General features: G+C 39.9%; 2 protein-coding genes across 3 annotated transcripts; one reads left to right on the top strand and one right to left on the bottom strand.

Annotated features, from left to right (window-relative positions):
• The first annotated feature begins 5,015 nt into the window (after positions 1–5,015).
• On the top strand, positions 5,016–7,992 carry LOC145491138 (beta-3 adrenergic receptor-like). The gene is made up of 2 exons (XM_081470291.1): positions 5,016–5,263; positions 6,344–7,992. The coding sequence occupies exons 1-2, from the start codon at positions 5,251–5,253 to the stop codon at positions 7,228–7,230; spliced, it is 900 nt and encodes a 299-aa protein (XP_081326417.1). The 5' UTR covers positions 5,016–5,250; the 3' UTR covers positions 7,231–7,992.
• Positions 7,993–8,093: 101 nt separating this feature from the next.
• LOC145491150 (uncharacterized) lies at positions 8,094–15,778 on the bottom strand. 2 transcript variants are annotated; one of them, XM_081470307.1, is made up of 3 exons: positions 15,560–15,778; positions 10,956–11,170; positions 8,094–10,322 (listed from the first exon to the last, which is right to left on the bottom strand). In XM_081470307.1, exons 1-3 carry the CDS (start codon positions 15,675–15,677, stop codon positions 10,008–10,010), a joined length of 648 nt encoding a protein of 215 aa, XP_081326433.1. In that variant the 5' UTR covers positions 15,678–15,778; the 3' UTR covers positions 8,094–10,007. The 2 variants fall into 2 exon arrangements, with proteins under 2 accessions (XP_081326433.1, XP_081326434.1); XM_081470308.1 differs by lacking the exon at positions 15,560–15,778 and adding an exon at positions 14,878–15,539.
• Positions 15,779–17,709: the final 1,931 nt, after the last annotated feature.

The raw sequence follows: 17,709 nt of genomic DNA, 5'->3' as shown, positions 1-17,709 counted from the left end.
TTTTCTAAAAAGTTATTGTCGCAGTGATATTAAAAGAAATACCCAGAAACACTGCTTCGCTTAAACTGGTTCGCTTCCGCGCGTGAATTATCGGAGCGGCGCGATTTACATCGGAAAATTTTTCTCACACATCAACCTCAAAAATCGTGTCTGCGATTTTCCAGATGTGGTTTGGTGTTTTTTCTACACCCTCCTAAACTTTGACGTTTCCTTCTACAAAAGAGGCCATAACTTTGAAACGGAAGCGAAAATAAACAAAGCGCGACACGGTTTTTCGAAGGAGGTATCCTAGAACACACCTGCCGATTTTCAGCCAATTCCATCTGAAGACGCGCATAAACGAACTAAAAATGTTCATCCTTATATGCAGTTTTATTTTATAGAGAAAAACACGAAAAACCTTTTATGAGATTTGTATGAATAGATGTTAAAAATCCCCTCCGCACTGACAGTTGTCGGCATGGGTCAGTTTACCACAACAACGGGTTATGACAACTTGAAATAAACAGACGACTAATATTCTGGCGCGGAAACCCGCGTCGCAGTGAAGTCGTCCGAGAAGGGACAAACTACAAGTTAAACTGCCGTGATCTTTTACTTAAAAGATTTCGTCGGCGTCATTGGTATTATGTTGCTTAAGTTTAGGCTCCTTCGTTCTCCAGACATTTTTTGAAACCATGCCTCGTGAAGCCAAAAAGCATAAAAAAGAGGAAATCTCGAGGTCTATATTGTCAACATCTACATCTGCGCTTGACTCTCTCTCGTTGTGGAAGTTTCGGAATCGCGTCCGTTCTACAACAATTTCGTGCGACTAGCACTTGTTGTATTTTGTCCTTTAGCTTCATTGGCGGGACTAGTGTCCTCGAGTTCCTTCAACCATTCTTCTTGGTTACAGTGCGACCCACGGTCGCTCAGAGTCAAAGATCTTGTTCGACGCTGAACCTGTGGGTTCCACCAGATTTTCGCCTCTTCGGCCTCTTCGAAGACGAAAATGGGCAAGAATGTTTCGTCCTGACATACAGAAAATTTGACAAGAACGAAAGCCAACTTGCCATGAAACAACCAGATCAAGAACAGTTCGCGTGCACAAATGAAATATCACACCGCAATTCGCGTTACTTGAGACAACTGGCGGTGAATTTTAATTAGAGGTGTCAACGCGCTGTAAGGGGTTAATTATATTCAAAAATAGTTTTTTTACTTTAACTTAAAAGGTAAAAAAGCCCTTTCCCCCATTCTTTTTGCAAAATATTTATCTCAGTCTTCTCAATTTGAACAGCCAAAGAAAGATTTTTCGCATTTTTCGTAAAAATCCACCTACCATGATACCTTAAGTTTCAAAACAACAAGAACAGTTGGATATAATATATTAGCGAAACAGTATTCGTAAAAGAGTACAGAACGAAACAGCCCTTCAGAGTTTTTGTCGAATTGAGTTTTTACAGCTGGCATAGAAATGTTGCACCACTGGCAAAAATTTCGTTTCGATAAAAATGAAACGAGATTTCAGCAACCAAATTTTGTTTTTCATTCAACTCAGCCGGGAAATATTTATTTTGCCTATAATAAGTTTGAAAAAGTCATTTTCTGTTCCGTACCAATATGTATGATTTTTCTGTTATTTTCGGTTACAGCTCTCACGATATCAATTCTGGGATTTCATTAGCTTTGGGAATATTGTTGCGTTGAATACAGATAAGATCGGTTTTCATCGTTTCTTAATTCAGGTGAGGGGCACCTTAAAAGAACGTCTCAACTTCACGGCATTCATTAAGCATTTGTACCGCTTACCCAAATGTCCTCTGCTGATTATATGGTCTGATATCATCTCAGAACTCCAATATAACACCAACACAAGCGTTGGTAGCAAGAGTGGGAGAAACACTGTCTTTGACCTCATGTTGAACATTGCAAACCAAACTGATGGATAGCTGTTTTACTGACACGATACCAGCTTGATAAACGAATTACGCTGACGGACAGTTATAATCAGTCACGCTGCTTGCAATTCTTATCGCCCAGTCAAACAATACAGCTTACCAAAAAACATCACTGAAATGACTGAATTGTCTTGTAGCCTTGGATCCTCAGCTCACTAAAGGGTCGAGTTAATAATCTTGATATCAGGCCTATTTTGAGGCAGATAAGAAAGGTGTCGTGACATTTTTTTAATGGACAATCAAGGATTTTAGTATTTGCTGTGAAGATTTCGAATGCAGATTGACTTGTTTTTACCTGCCCAGTTTACACTGAAATAACGATTTTGAAAACCTCTGGTTATGATATGAAAGAGAGAATGATACAATTAATAAAGGAAATGAGAAGTGTATTTAGTGCTGGTGTTTTACGAAGACCACTCCTTTAGTTCGTTTATCTTAGAATCAGAACTGAAACAATGTATTCTACTAACGTCAGGTTATGTACTGACTAAGAATTAAAAAAAAAAAAACCTGATGCAATGCCAACAAATCTGTAAGATCATCAATTTAGAAAGAGCCAAGTCTAAACAGCCCGATGGCTTGAGTAGAACAACATCGGGTCTTCATGTCCGCTTTTAATTAGTGGTGGCGAATGGTCCTTCAAAAACCCTGGGTCTCGCAGTTTCGTTTTTTAGCTGTTATGTGCGTCTCGCAGTCTAGATTTTTTTTCAAAGCTAAGAAAGTCACAAAGTACCGAGAGGTTTTCATATTTTTTATGTAAGCTTAAATGACCTCTTAGAACCTCAACGTCTCGAGCTCGCATTTAAAACACTTTGAAGCCTCGGTCTCGCAATTGAAGAAGTCAAAATATCTCGGGCTCACAAAGAAAAACGCTAATCTCGCCTTCTCGCAAAGTCTTGCATTTACCATTCCCCACCCCTTTAATTGGCCACTGTTCTCTGTACAGACTCACGCTGAAATTAAGTCAGTGGCAGGCTTGACTTTCTGTTTTGTTTTTTGATTCGAACAGCGGTGGATCTTTATGTTGGCTTTTAATTACCAGCCACTGTTTTGTTGTAGGCAGCCACGATGACTCAATTTGAAAAAAAAAAAACTTGGCGAACTTGGTGTCCTTTCTTTTCTTTCCTTCTTACAAATCGTAGAAAAAAGTTCTTCGGGGCATTTGCTATTTCCATTCACCCTGGCACTCACAGAATGAAATCAATTTTTCTTTCACGAAAAGTTATTATTTTAGGAACTGGTAAAACGTGTTTGCACCTGTTTATTCCTTAAATTCGCAATGACTTACAAACATTTCTTGTTTATAGAAAGTGTATGTTAAGAGAATATATTGGAATATAATACAATATAATGTAGAAGGTTAAAACGGTGGAAAACAGATTTTGAAGGGAGATGGTTGACTTTCAGGTCATCTGATGAGACACTTCTCGCCATTATTTTAATAGGTCGTTTCCATGTGAAGTCATCGTTTTCTAAAATCAAGAACTAAAGAGCCACCAAAGTTATTATCCCCATCAGGCATAAGAGGGGGTAAATTTATATCTGTTTACAATGTTACAGCTCAAGTGTGCATCGTTTGAAAACCAGCGTATTTTGAATTTCAGAGTTATGGCGCTGCTTGACACAAAGCTACAATCGCATTTGTCGAAAAATATATACTTATCTCATGATTTTTAACTTTTTTAGCTTTTTTAGATGTTAGATCATTAGGAAAGTGCTTATGTAAATGTTTGTTTGTTCAGTACAGATAGTCAGTGGCCTAGATAGCGAAAGTAAGTTCCAGATGTTAACACTATTTTCCGGCCGCCATATTGGTGCACCACAGAGGTGCACCAACATAGCGTTTCCATAGTGAGCTCCGTTATAATGTGTAGTAACAGTCAACGCAAAACCCATCATAATCACTCAAATTCGCCATTTTGAGCCACAGAAACGACAATACACATCAACTGAGGTAGATTTACATTTATTTTGAGTTTTAACATGGAGATTACTCGATATCAGTTTACGATATTAAGACTCTTTAATATTCCCAGCTGAAAACGCAGAAACCTAAAACTTGGAGAAGTGTCTTCTATATCTATTTCCTATAAGATCACAATTTCTTGACTTTATCCACTGAGTGGTTTTCGATTTATTTTTTTATTGCGTGACAGTGGAAACGATCCGTATGCATGACTACATGTAATTCTAATAATTCGAACGTTCTTTACATAGGCATGTTTGCTGAACGCTTTTTATTTTATATCAGCGTACAAACCTTTTCTTTCTCTAGCTTCCCATAGAGCCCTTAACGTGCCTTGAGTCTGCCTTAGCCTGGCGCTTTGTTGCATGCAAAGGGCCAATGGTTGGTTGGTTCTCCATCATCCGTCACGCTTCCGGCTCGTCACGCCATTGATTGGAAAGATCCGTGAAGCCCCAGTGAAGATGCTTCGTCGCTAGCTATTAGAAAGAAAAGAACTGGGAGACTCACAAAATAGAATTCTCTCCGTATTTTACTCTTAAGCGATGTAACATGGATGGATCGAGATGTCGCCAGGTCATTTAAATCTCAGTTGCAATGAATATTGGCAAGATCGAAGAGTTTGGTGTATCGAAACCATGATTCGAAGTTATCAGTGAGTTATCCCTCAAAATCGATATCCATATTGTTGTTGCGGCTCTTGTTTCGGCGCGTGAGATAAGACCCTGAAAAAACCGGACAATCTCGCAGGCTCTGAATGCTGGCCCAGGTTTATCTTGAAAACTTACGTTTATGTCTTTTTTTTTAAAATGAAATTTCGATGCGTTGTATCCCCGTGAAAAGCGCGAGGTTTTGAAAGGGAAAGTCCCTGATGCACACCCAAACACTACAACGTTCAAAAACATCTTCATGTAATGTCTTGATTGTTTCTCTTCCGCATCAAGCTGGTTAATCGATCTGTAATTTCAATGCTGTTGCTACTAAATCTTATTACTGACCTGAGTTATAAACAAAATGCAAAAGCAAAATATTGCTTCTAGCTAGTATTTATTCGTGTTATCATGTGTCTCGGCCAATCGTTTAACTAATGACGTTTCGTGACATATCGTATGCAAGGGTATATATATTTCTGTTTCCGGTCATTTCTGGGAAATAGGGAAAGTGTTGCTTTATTGAATGACTCAAACAGCGGCTGGATTCGATAGCTTTATCAGTCCGTGATTGCAAAGAAACACAAAATCTGAGCCACGTCACTTTAACTGTAAATTCACCGTGTGCCAGCTTCTCTTGCAAATAGTTTCGTCTGCTTCTGGACCCCTCGATTCGAGTCTGAGCTTGCCGGTTAGAATGGATTTTGACGGTAAGTTTTCGTCGAACGGCGACTCAATCATAGCTTTAGAGTATCATATTAGGCAATTTCTTTGATCGATACAATGGCGATTAGTCATGTGTAAAGTAAACACAGGACAAAACGTCTACGTGCATGTATTATTTTAAGTTCAGGACCTTCATTTACAAATTTCCGCTCCCGGGCTGGTTTTCAGTATTCAAGGTTGTATTCGACTTGCTTGGTATGCAGACTTAACGTTAATCTTACCAAATTAAGCAGCGCGAGACTTATATAACGGGGCAAATTGATAAAATATAGAGCTCGATAATCCACGAATCTTTAGTTAAAAGAAATTGGTTCTACTGAGTGAATGCCAAAAGTGATTTGTCTAAAACTGTTAGCGTGACAACAGCCTTACTGTTTTTCTCTGGGACGAACTTTGTACTCACGCAATTAGTTATGCATCAGTCAATTGACATCCCTGCCCCGCAACCCCTGATTTAACGCTGGCCGAAGCCAGGACTTAACGCACTTTGAACGGCGCGTTGGCTCCAGGGAGTAGTGGATTAATCGAGTTTCTTTTATAGCTTTCGTATTTAGTCAGAGTCTCTTGCAAAATTATGCCAACATCAGTTGTTATTTTGAGTCCCGAGCGAAGAGCTGAAAGTAGGCTCGATTTCTGCCACTCACTCTGGTCCGGCCGCGTTCCGAGGGCGCGGGCTCGTTTCCCAAAACAGCGGCTGGTAATCGAGCCTAAGAAGAAAGAGGTCTGTTTTCCGGGGGTGGGTGGGGGGGGGGGGGGAGGTGGAAACTCTCATATAAAAAGAAGAGGCACCCCTAAAAAGCCCCTGAGAGGTACCAAGTTGCTGTTTTGTGGGCGTGTCTTGAAAAGTTTTTCACCCCTATATTTTTCAGCTCAATAGCCTAAAAGGTACCGCGAAACCTCTCACTGTGAACCTTTTGAGGCTGAATACCCTAAGAGGAACCAAAACCGCGTTTTTAACGCCTGAAAGGTACGACAAGCACCCCCATCCTTTTAATATTGAAGTCCCCGCCCGGGGGTCTGTTTTTACTAAAATCAGGGACTCAAACTCGTTCTTTTATTTCCAGACTCAGTTCCTTCTGCTGCTGCAACAGTCTTCTTGTCGCTCTCTGCACTGACCGTGGTTGGAAACTCTTTGGTAATAATAACAATTTGGAAAGATCCGTTCAAAAACCTTAAAGGAACCGCAAACTACCTAATATTAAATCTCGCCGTTTGTGACTTTTTGGTCGGTTTTCCTGGCGAGTTACTTCTCGCTCTCCTTCATTGGCTCCCCCACAAAAGCATTACCCAAGCAGCGTACACAACTGCTTATCTTGGCTTTTACGCTTCATTTCTGACAATTTTAGGCCTCGCAGTTGAACGACTGATTGTAATTTCATCTCCGTTGAAGAACGTGGATTACTTAACGCAGACTTACCTGACACTTGGAATTTTCTGCATCTGGCTCTTCGCTGGGCTGTTAGCATTCTCTCCCATGCTTGGATGGGATTCATTCGACAGTTACAGAGTGTTCATTGTTGATGCTTTCATCTTCCCAATAGTCATTTTATTATTCGCCTGTTACGCGAGAATCTATGTTCTGGTAAGAAAGGGTTTGTATCGAGATTTAACAACTGGAGGTGGGCGTGAAGAGCGTTTAAGTCTCACAAGAAGTGCTCAAGTGAGAGAAAAGCTAAAACGAAAAGAGAGGAGAGTGGCGTTTTCTGTGTTCATACTGGTTGGGTTGTCTGCTGTGTGCTGGACTCCATCAATCGTGTTGGAAAACATAAGTGAATTCTTTGGAAGCTCTTACGTTCCTTACAAATATCGGGCCATATTAGAGGCTTTTATCTTTCTGCATCCGCTGCTCAACCCGATCGCTTATTCGCTGCGAACGGTGAAATTTCGACGGGCACTACGGAAGATTATCTGCAATTGTAACCGTGACTATCCAAGGCGAGTTATTTTCTAAACATTAAATGTTATTAGTCAATGCCAGGCCAACATTTTCAATCTTGTTAAAATCCACGATCCTTTAATTTGCTGAACACGAAGAATGGAAACACAAAGAATGGAAACACAAAGAATGGAAACTTCTATGGAGACTTAAATCTATAGATATGCCAGCATTAGTCACAGAGGTTACTCTCACTACGCATGCTCAGTAACCGTTATTTTGAATTTGAACGAAAAGTCGCAACTCCTTTTATGCATTTGGAAGTGTGATGAAAGGGTGCGTCTCGTTTTTGATATATTCGTTTTTGATATGTTACTTTTAGCCTACATGGTCTCACAAAATTTACTTGAAGCAAAAGCGCACAGTAAATGAGTATGAATCCCATCCATCTTTCTCCTAGCTATACTAATGAACTTGCAAATGCGAAGTTAGGTTATAGTTAAAGGGTTTGTGGTCAAAACAGTGAGGCCAAGTCACGGGCGAATCCAGGATTTTTCAAGGAAGGAGAGGGGGAGGTTGGTACCTTGCGACCGCAAAATCAAGTGGGCATGTTCCTAAAATTTGCAATTTGAGAATTGGAACCTGCTCGAAAATATTAGCAATGCCACAAGGGAGAAATTACAATGAGGCACCTGTCCAGAGAGTTTGCTATTATGTCTGCCATAAAATTCGCAACCTTTGATATTTGTTTTTTGTTAAGCTTCTCCAAAAGGGTAGTGACTAGCCACCCATTCCGCAACCCCTCTCCTGTATTCGCTCCTGGAAGATTAACAGAATTGAAAATGAGAATCCGGGTCTAAGATTTTCAAACTTTTCGAGGAGGCTTGAAGCTACATATATGTATCATCAGGAATAGAAAAATAAAGACGAAACAAATGTAAGTAAAGGAAGCTTGTTATTTATTCGTGTCTTCATGATCGCAAAGCAATGAAGTTGGCATGTGCTACAACGTGGGCTGTCAATTTGACGCCCTGATGATCATGTTCAATGTAATGGCATTTTTTAACTGTTAGTTGCTACAGTGTAAATGTAATCTTTCTTTTAAGCTACAATTGCATATTTTTGATAGATCTTATGCATCGGTCTGATTCGCGACCCCCCAATCTCTAAAATAACTCGAGCTGAATGATTAACAGTATCGTGATAACATCGACATAGACTGCTACATTAATTAACTTACTGGAGGGAAAGCTTGTAACCCGTTAACTTGTGCCTTTTTGACTACACGTTTTATTGATTATTGTATTCACGTCGTTTCAATCTCACACATTGTATTCTTGCCAATTTTAGCCATCCCAGTACTCATATGAATCCAGTGAAGGACAAGAGGGTCCCGTAGCCAAACCGATGAGACCGATCTATCAAATGCATGGGAGACCAAGTGACCTTTCAGTTGCAATGTTGCGCGCGACGAACTTGCTTACTAAAATCGGGGGGGGGGGGGGCGGGGGAAGTGGGGGATTCTGACAAGCTTTCAATCGATTTCGCATATGAGGGTTGCCTTGAAGCGGAGCGCAGTTCCCTTGCATGTTTTGCATAAACTAATAGTAAAGAAATATATAAAAAATAGCAGCGGCTGGAGACATTGTACCCCGTACATTTAAAAAAGAATGATATTAGACTTGGTGTGGAATGGGGCGGGTGTTTTAGTTGGGGGGGGGAGGGGGTGCTGCAAACGAGTTCAAAATTATTGTAACTGAAAAACTTTGAACTACTTAGCAGGCTGTTGGTCGCAAATTTGGAGTTGTTTGGGTCTTCGGATACGGGATTCAGTCAGTATTTTTCCATGACTCAGACATTCAATAGAACCATACTGGATCGAAGATGACGTCACAGTCAACACGTCATCACTTCCTCAGACCGTACATGAGCCCTTTGCATGCATTACCTAGCTTCAAGAAGGAGATGGAGTGGACAACTTCCATCTGTCTTCGTACAACACCACCAATTACTCCACAGTCCAAGCCGTGGGGCATAGCGTGAAAAATGGTTTTCAGTATTCAAGGTTGTATTCGACTTGTTTCGTATGCAGACTTTATCTTAATCCTACCAAATTAAGCAGCACGAGACTGATATAACGGGGCAAATTGATAAAATATAGAGCTCGATAATCCACGAATCCTTAGTTAAAAATTGCTTCTACTGAGTGAATGCCAAAAGTGATTTGTTTCAAACTGTTAGCGTGACAACAGCCTGATGGTTTTGTTCTGGGACGAACTTTGTACTCATGCAATTGGTTAATATGCATTAGTCAATTGAAATCCCTGCCCCGCAACTCCCGGGTCATAGCCGGGATTTAACGCTAGCCAAAGCCAGGACTTTAAGCGTTTTAAAAGGTGCGTTGGTTCCAGGGAGTAGTGGATTAATCGAATTTCTTTTATAGCTTTCGTTAGTTAGAGTCTCTCGCAAAATTACGCAAACATCAGATGTTATTTGAGTCCCGAGTGAAGAGCTGAAAGTAGGCTCGATTTCCGCTGCTCACTCTGGTCCGGCCGCGTTCCGAGAGCGAGGGCTCATTTCCCGCAAATGCGGCTGGTAATCGAGCCTAATATATGAAAGAAGTCTGTTTCCCAGCGGGGGAAGGGACTCTCATATAAAAAGAAGAGGTACCCCTAAGGAACCCTTAAGAGGTTCCATCTGTCTTCGTACAACTCTAACGACTACTCCACCGTACAACTCCAAGCCGTGGGGCATAGCGTGAAAAATGTAGTGCTAAAATATAATACTGAAACAATTGACATTTAAAATGATTTACCTTACAGGAATTAACTAGCTCACTAAAAAGACTAGAACTATTCATCGACTTTCTTCATTGCAACGCTTATGGCAAGCATCACCAAAAGCAACCCGAAACAAGGTGGCTGCACCTCGCTCACTCCGTTGCCGTTGACAGTGGTGCTTGCGGCCGTCGACGTATTTCCATCAGCTTTATTATCAGGAGGTGCAGAGGTAGGATGAACATTGCACGATTTCTCTGTACAGCAGAGTGAGCTACACGTGTCGATAGAGTAAACGCCACCGCTCTCACCCGCTATTCTCCTCGCGTCTCCACAGACATAATCCTGAATTAGGGAGCAGTTCACCACTGAAGGGTTGGAGGAATTTACCTGCAGTACGTAAGAATGAACGTGACAACGTTAATAACTTTCCCCCATCCACAAGCAGCAAATTGCTGTATCTAGAAATTGAAGGTCATTCCCGAGTATTGCATTGCGCGTCCCTTCTGCGCATAAATTCACGCGTGATTAGCGCGTGCGCATTAAAAGATCGCGGCTTTTTCTTAATGGCTGGACCTCGCCATGGAGGTAAATCGTTATTTTTCTAGAAAACGAGTACGGTGACATATCATTTTTTTCTGTTGTTTTGAATTGAGTAATAAATTTCTCTATCTATAATAAATATGGACCAATTCTTAGAGTAGAACAAGAAACAATCGTCGGAAATGTGAGTTTAGCAAGCAATCGTAACTATAATCATGGTGCTATTATAAAGGATTTATTGGGTATAAACAAAGTGCTGTTGCCCCTAAACGAACACGGGGACCCCTCATTTTTATTTCAAAATTTTAGTTCCTATAATATAAACAATCAATAGGCAAACGGTTTGACAAAAATCTCAGTGCAGGCTCTATTTCAGTGGAATGACCATAAACCTATTTAGATTGGCCTAGATTTGTGCTTTCACTTCCCTCCACAGTCCAAATAGAGCTAAGGAACTCAAAATTGTTACAGCAGACGTACCTTTACAGCACAGCTCATTACAAAACTCGTTGTCAATTGGCCACCTATAGTTGCCCCGATGGTGGTTGTAGCACATGAGTCGTATTTTGTACCTTCGGTCACATTAAAGGGAAAAGTTTCATTGTCGCAATCTACTTCCACCAGTTGCTCGGGTTGGGTACATGTCTTAAATGTTTGTACATCCGGGGTGCACTTTTTGCACATGATTCCCAACGCTGAGAAGAAGAGAAAGGAATACTAGATAAGTTGTGCTTCTAAACTATGCGCCTTTGGTATCATCATTATTCGTTAGAATCAGTTTATCACAAATATTTACTGTTTTTTTTTATTTTTATTTTTTTATTTCCTGGGAAACGGTGGAGGTAGAAAGACTAGAAGCCGTATGCAGCGTGAATCCGTGTTTACAGTGTTGACATTACTTGATTATGGCGGTGGCCAATCAGAAAGCTCTTGCTACTTTGGCTACCACTCAAATATATATTTTATTTCCTTACGGCTTTATATATCTTAACTTTTTAAACTATTTTCATCACTTTTAGGGATGAAAATTAACGCTGTAAGTGAACAACGTTTGGACCGTTCAACGGTCATTTACAAGATTGACAGAAGAATAAAATTACATGCCTACATATATGGTTGAAAACGCTAAAATATGTATATGGAACAATAGGCGATAAAAGGTTTTTTTTTAAGCTTAATGCGCTTGGCATGCATAATGTAACTTCACAGTAAATGCGTGAAAAATACTTAAAGGGCGTGTGGGAAAAGAAAAGCGTGGATAAAACCCGGGCAACGGAATAAGGGATATTACGTGCGCAAAAACAAGCTCGTAAACGACTAAAAGCAACAAACACAACAACGAGAAAAAGTTCCGTTGTACCAATATAGGGTGCCGAATTTGGGTTTCCATAAACTGGACCTGCTGCACCCTTTAAGTTATTCGATACGCTGATGCAAGTGCCGGCACGAATATCTTACATAATAATATACATGCAAATTACTCATCGTAATTCTGGATTATGATTGGCTGAAAGACAATAGGAAATTCTTTAAGCCAATGACATCACGTAAAATGATGACGAAAATTCTGTGCGGAAACTTTGAGAAAAGTTTTCTCGAATGAGAAAAAATGGCTTCAAGAAAGATCTTCCCCCAGCACTTTCTCCACGCGAATTTTTCCACGTTTATATTATTAATAAGTAATCATGCAGTTTTTCTCGTTCAATTTGGAATTAATTTGCACTTGTGGGTTTTTCAAAAAGCTGAAATTGCACTCGCCGAAGCCGCTCGTGCAATTTCAGCTTTTTGAAAAACTCACTCGTGCGAATTAATTCCAAATTGAACTCGAAACGGTATGATTACCTATACTAATCTGCATCGCACAGATCACACTTAAACTGATTGGTTGGTTCGCAACGTGAGGTTTAATTTCTGTTCTTTCACCTTGATTTCATCTTTGATCTAACGGCTGGTATAAACAGGAAGGATCTCGGTTTTATATTTCGGCTCAGATCCGCCAAGTTGTCTTCGCACAGAGTTCGCCGATTTTTGGTCCTTGAATGGCAAAACAACTCTGATGGGAACTTCCTGCTGGTGAGAGGACTGGTGCTGAATCAGGCACTTGTTCTCTCCTATACAACTTTTGTATGATAAACTGGCAAGGTCTCCTTGAGACGTCCACATTCTTGATGGAAAAGCTGCCAATAGGCCCTTTGCAGTATTCGGTCACATGGTACGGAATTAATCATGCTGGGACGCAAGTTACACAGTGGAACTTCCAATCAGGCTGGACTGGAACGAGTTCCTTTGTTTTGGAAATCCCACCGTGTAACTTGCGTCCCAGCGCAATTAATTTATTCCGTACCATGTGACCGGATCGTGCAAAGGGCCTACTTGAGGAAAGCTTGAATGCACGATTTAGCATTGTTTTGAGCAGTGAATGTTTGTATTTCACATCAACCTGACTTTCGAAGTGCAGTAATGCAGTTTTTTCATTACTTTTCCTATAAATTGTATCTAAAATGCACTGTATAGTGTAAAATAAAGTATTTGAATTTAGTTGAACTGAACATATTGATAATTCAATATTGCTGTTGCTTGGACCTAAGAGGAAATAAAAGAAATGTTTGCAGCCTCTTTGCATGCATACTAGCTTCTTTTACTTTGGACACGTTTTGATTTACAGTTAATATATATGGACTTGAAGGAGTGCCTATCTTATCGTACGATTCCTAGTTTTTAATTGCAGACCTTTTAATTTGTTAGCCGAGACTATGGTAGATCTGTTAACTTACAAATGTTGCGTTGGAGATATATATGAGATGTGCCAAAGTTTACTGAAAGGTGAGCAATGGGCTGAAATCTTAACTGATAGCGAAGGAATCGCCAAACAGTTTTAAACTGATAACTGATATGACAGTTGCCCCCTACTCAGACATGCTTTTGGACTCGTCACGCAATCTTCCTCCCCACCTGGACCCTTCGTAGGAAAGGAATGTTGCGTGACGAGTCTAAAGAGCGTCTGCGTCGGAGGCTGATATCCCAGCAACCCCATCACTATTATATCTCATGCTGCGCGAGCATACTTTAACATTTCCTACAAAATCAGTTGATAAATATTGTTTTCTTTTACTATAATGAATGCATTCCAGAGCTAAAACGATTCGATAAATAATTTTAATTCAATGTTATTTTCTGCTGATGTTGAAAAATATTTGTTTTTGTTGTTTATAGAACAATGCTGAGCTATTTGAATTAAGCACGGTGATTTTGTTTTCATAGGGTTGACTAGCTACGTTGGAAACTCCTTTTTCGCGCTTTATGTTAGCTTTGTTGATGTTGGTTTAGTGGTAGATATGAATGAATTTATCCTGCTGCTTGATGGAGGCGTAATATTCGAACAGATATTTGGCAAACTTCTAACAAAAGTGGCGCGATCACTCTGGCGTGACTTTTATCATCGCTGATTGGCCAAGTAAGCGTGGCATGATAACCGCGTGGTGTGAATTTTTGTTTTAGCATACACCTGCTTTTCGATGAACTGGGCTGCTTTCGGCGAATCAACCAAAATATTAACTATTTTTGTACTGATACTGCTCCTAAGTTAAATATATAGTCTTAGAAAGAGACATTTTACGCTAAAATAAGGAGCATTACATTGAGCCAAAATGTTTTGAATGGCGTGTGTAATTTGGCTCTTTGAATGCGGTGCACTCGCGTACGAGAATAATATTAAACGACTTCGCTACGCCTTGATTTGTAACCATGCATAAATTTTAAAATGATTTTCCCTTGACTGAGAGATTTTTCGTGTGCATTCTCATTCATGCATTTGCGACAGTTTCCGTCAAAACCGCACTCAACTGAATAAATACTCTGTGAGCAAAAATTATTACACAAGTAGAAATGTTTTGTTGTACGTTGAGCTGTGACAGCGCTAGCAAAATAGAGAGATGAAGAATGACTTTACGTCACGCGGCAAACGGCAAAAATGATGCTTTTGCTGTCTGTCTTCAGCTGTACAGTAGAGTGAAAACACTTGTATCTGCGGTGAATAACAGGAGACATTTTTCTATTTTTGTGTGATTTAAGTAAGGATTACAAGAAAAGAATAAACAATCAGAGGTAACCTTTGCCGTTTGCCGTCTGCCGTAAACGTGATGCTTAAACTCTCTAATAACTCGAGTGAGAAATTGTCAATCTACGCCAGCTCGCTCGTGATAGCAATATAACTTTAAAACAAGGCATTACTTTTTTAACTTGTGACCGTGCAAACAAAAAGACTCTGACAAGCTTAGTTGCCTTTACCCACATCTTCACCCCGAGGGTGTGTCATTCAGTTGCATGCTGGCAGAATATGCGAAAGGATCTGTGCTAAAACTGCTTAAAACACAAACAACGATACTACATGGTAACAACTCACCACTATGCAGGGAACAAACCATAAGAGAAGCGAGAATCAGAGGGACGTAATTCATGGCGAATCTTAGATACGTTGAGTTCCAACTAAAAGAACTGTATTCTACAAACTAGAAAGTTTCGTGACTGCGCCTAATATTTGTTCAATGAACAAACGCTCAATATTAAAATACATTCAGGTATTACGAAAATGAATAATTTAGAAAATGAGATACCCGGATGCACAGTTGTTTCCTTGGATTTGCCTCGCTAGTTTTCATTTTGTTTTGACTGAATTATTTAAATGTTTTGATCACTACAGACATGCAGGGGCAAGCGCCAAACACAGAGTTACGTAAAATTTATTATTTTTTACAGACCTGTTTTGAAACAACTTATTTTGGGGTTGACATGCTTTTAGAAAAAGCTGATCTATTCAACAGGCTAGGGTATCGAATTTTCTACACCGTCTCAGTTAGTTTTCCATTATTTACAATCAGTTGGCGACGTGTTTGGAGTTAATCGGTGCTGATTCAGAAGAAGGAAAGTTGCACAAAAGAAAACGGTTCTCAAACCGTGATCTTGCGGATAACGTGATTCTTACAAGCTCTGTTGCCTTTTCCACACCTCGAGGGTGTGCTATTTGCATTAGGGGTTTGTATTAAATTTTTCAACACAGGTGATGGGATTATATTAAATTTGCTTACCACCATGAAAAGAGCCAAGCATCAGGGCAGGGACCAACAAGAAAATGTAATTCATGGCGACTCTTGAAAACTGTGAAGCTTCGTGGTCAAGACTTGTATGGCAGTTATGTAGTGGCATACAAAATGTTCAACAACTATAACAAAGATAACGGTGACGTCACCTATTGTTATTAATTTGCTAAACAGAGAACTATTGGCCGCTGAACATGAAACAAAGAATTCTTTTGCACATTGCTGGGAAATTTGAATAACAAAAGGTGTTTGTAAATAGTACTTAAAACAGAAATGCCTGGATGCACTGTCGTTGCTGCTGGATTTGCATGTTTCTGTTTGCTCGAAGGAAAAATAAATGTGTTTTGTTTACATGTAGCACACTAATATGCAGAGGAAACACGAAGCACGAAATAAAGCCGTCGAGCCTGTGTGGAGTCTGGAAACTAGAAAGGTGGAGGTAGAAGTAAATACTTCAAGAACCTCAAGAAAGTCGTCGTAACGTGAAGCAGAAAAAAAGTACTGCAAATTTACAGTGCATACTGAATGATAGAGTTAAGTTACTAATGCTGCTGCAAAATCAAAACAATGCAATAATATCACTTGGCATCAGTTAGCTTCGCCACAAATATTACACGAATTTGCTTTTATTAACTTAATAATTTACACGCAGCGTAACTTGACAACACTTAAAATTTCATGAGAGCACTTACATGATTGATCAACTGTAAAGCATCGAATATTTGTGAGAAAATTTTGGGCCTTCGAATTATCTTTAGTATGTATGCATAAACCAAATTTTTTGTAAGCTAAATGAACTCACGCGATTACGATCAGTTGGGGCTTCTGTAGACGTTAAATTTGCATTACTAATACACGATCTCAATACCCAAGTACTCCCCCCCCCCCGACAAAAAGCAACGACAACAAAAACATCAATAAAACAAGCAAAACAAAGGGATGATGATGTTTCTTTTTTTAACCGATAATTGAGAACTGCAAAATCGCCGTCGCTTTAACTGATAACTGATAATACCGCAACCTCATCTAGACGCTCTAACTATTGTTATCTTTGTGACTGAGAGAAATAATTAAATAATACCCACACATTCAGAGCCGAAAAGCGTATTGAGCATACGCGAGTTTTGGCTGGGCGCAAGGCTCCAACTTTGAAGAAAATGGCGGGAATTTCGTCGATCGTGTAAACAAAAACAACAACAACAAAAAAAATGCACGAACTTTATATGCTTTTCCAATTTTCCCGGTAAGCAGCTGTATTTCAACGTCACTAATATAAAGCTGGGGTATTGTTTTCGAGGAGAATTTCGGACTAAATTAACCTGAAAAAGGATTCCGATCGAACCCTTTATTTTCCCGCGGTGCACAAGAAATTGCGGTGCGAAGATACTTTTTTCGACAGATACTCTTGACATAGTAAATTCATATAAGCAAAGCACTGAAGCAAGCAAGAGAACCTCTCAGCAGGTAGGGGAGCCTTGTTATCTTAACAATGAAATGCTAAAGAAAAAAATTCATGCTTGCCCAAGTATAAATAAATCAACCCAACGACATCCTCGCGTACCTTATTATAGCAGTCCACTGTTTTTTTCCACCATTGCAACCTGCATTATTTCCTGAGCCCGCAAGTAGAGCTAGGGATGCGCCGAAAGCTGCGCAGTACGTTTTTTCCCCTCTGAAACCCACAGATATACACACTGTCATTTGGACAATTACAGTTAATCAGTGATCTGATAATTAAAGTTTTTGTTGTTACCCATGCTTTACCCTTTTATTGGCACTGAAAACTTGTAGAAACAGCCGCCGTAGGTGAGTTGATCGAGCAGCGGCCGAAGGCATGCAGCTAGACTTTTTTAAGGTGGTTCAAAACAGTTTCCAGCACTTGGATTTTTGGGTCACTCTAACCGCTCTTTAACATTTGTTGCTACCATCACGGAATCAAAATAACGCCCAGTCATTGGTCAACACGTTGTCATCCTTTTTGTGACGTAATAAGAGCTGTTTTGAAAATTTATGGTGGCTCCGAACCCTATATACTTTTAAACTTTGCCGAAAGTTGCGTCCTATTATGCTTATTAAAATTCGATAAAATAAAAACAATTTCTCTGTCCCTTTTTGAATTATAAGCCCCTAAAGCTGTA

This window comes from Orbicella franksi, chromosome 6, assembly GCF_964199315.1.
Source record: "Orbicella franksi chromosome 6, jaOrbFran1.1, whole genome shotgun sequence".
NCBI classification, from domain to species: Eukaryota; Metazoa; Cnidaria; class Anthozoa; order Scleractinia; family Merulinidae; genus Orbicella; species Orbicella franksi.
The sequence above is the reverse complement of the archived record's forward strand: the minus strand, read 5'-3'. Positions and strand labels throughout refer to the sequence as shown.

Coding starts and splice junctions, on each gene's coding strand:
- LOC145491150 (XM_081470307.1), bottom strand. CDS start 15,677: ATGCCACTACATAACTGCCATACAAGTCTTGACCACGAAGCTTCACAG. Junction 11,171..15,559: donor GCTTGGCTCTTTTCATGGTG/GTAAGCAAATTT, acceptor TCTTCTTCTCAG/CGTTGGGAATCATGTGCAAA. Junction 10,323..10,955: donor TAATGAGCTGTGCTGTAAAG/GTACGTCTGCTG, acceptor TACGTACTGCAG/GTAAATTCCTCCAACCCTTC.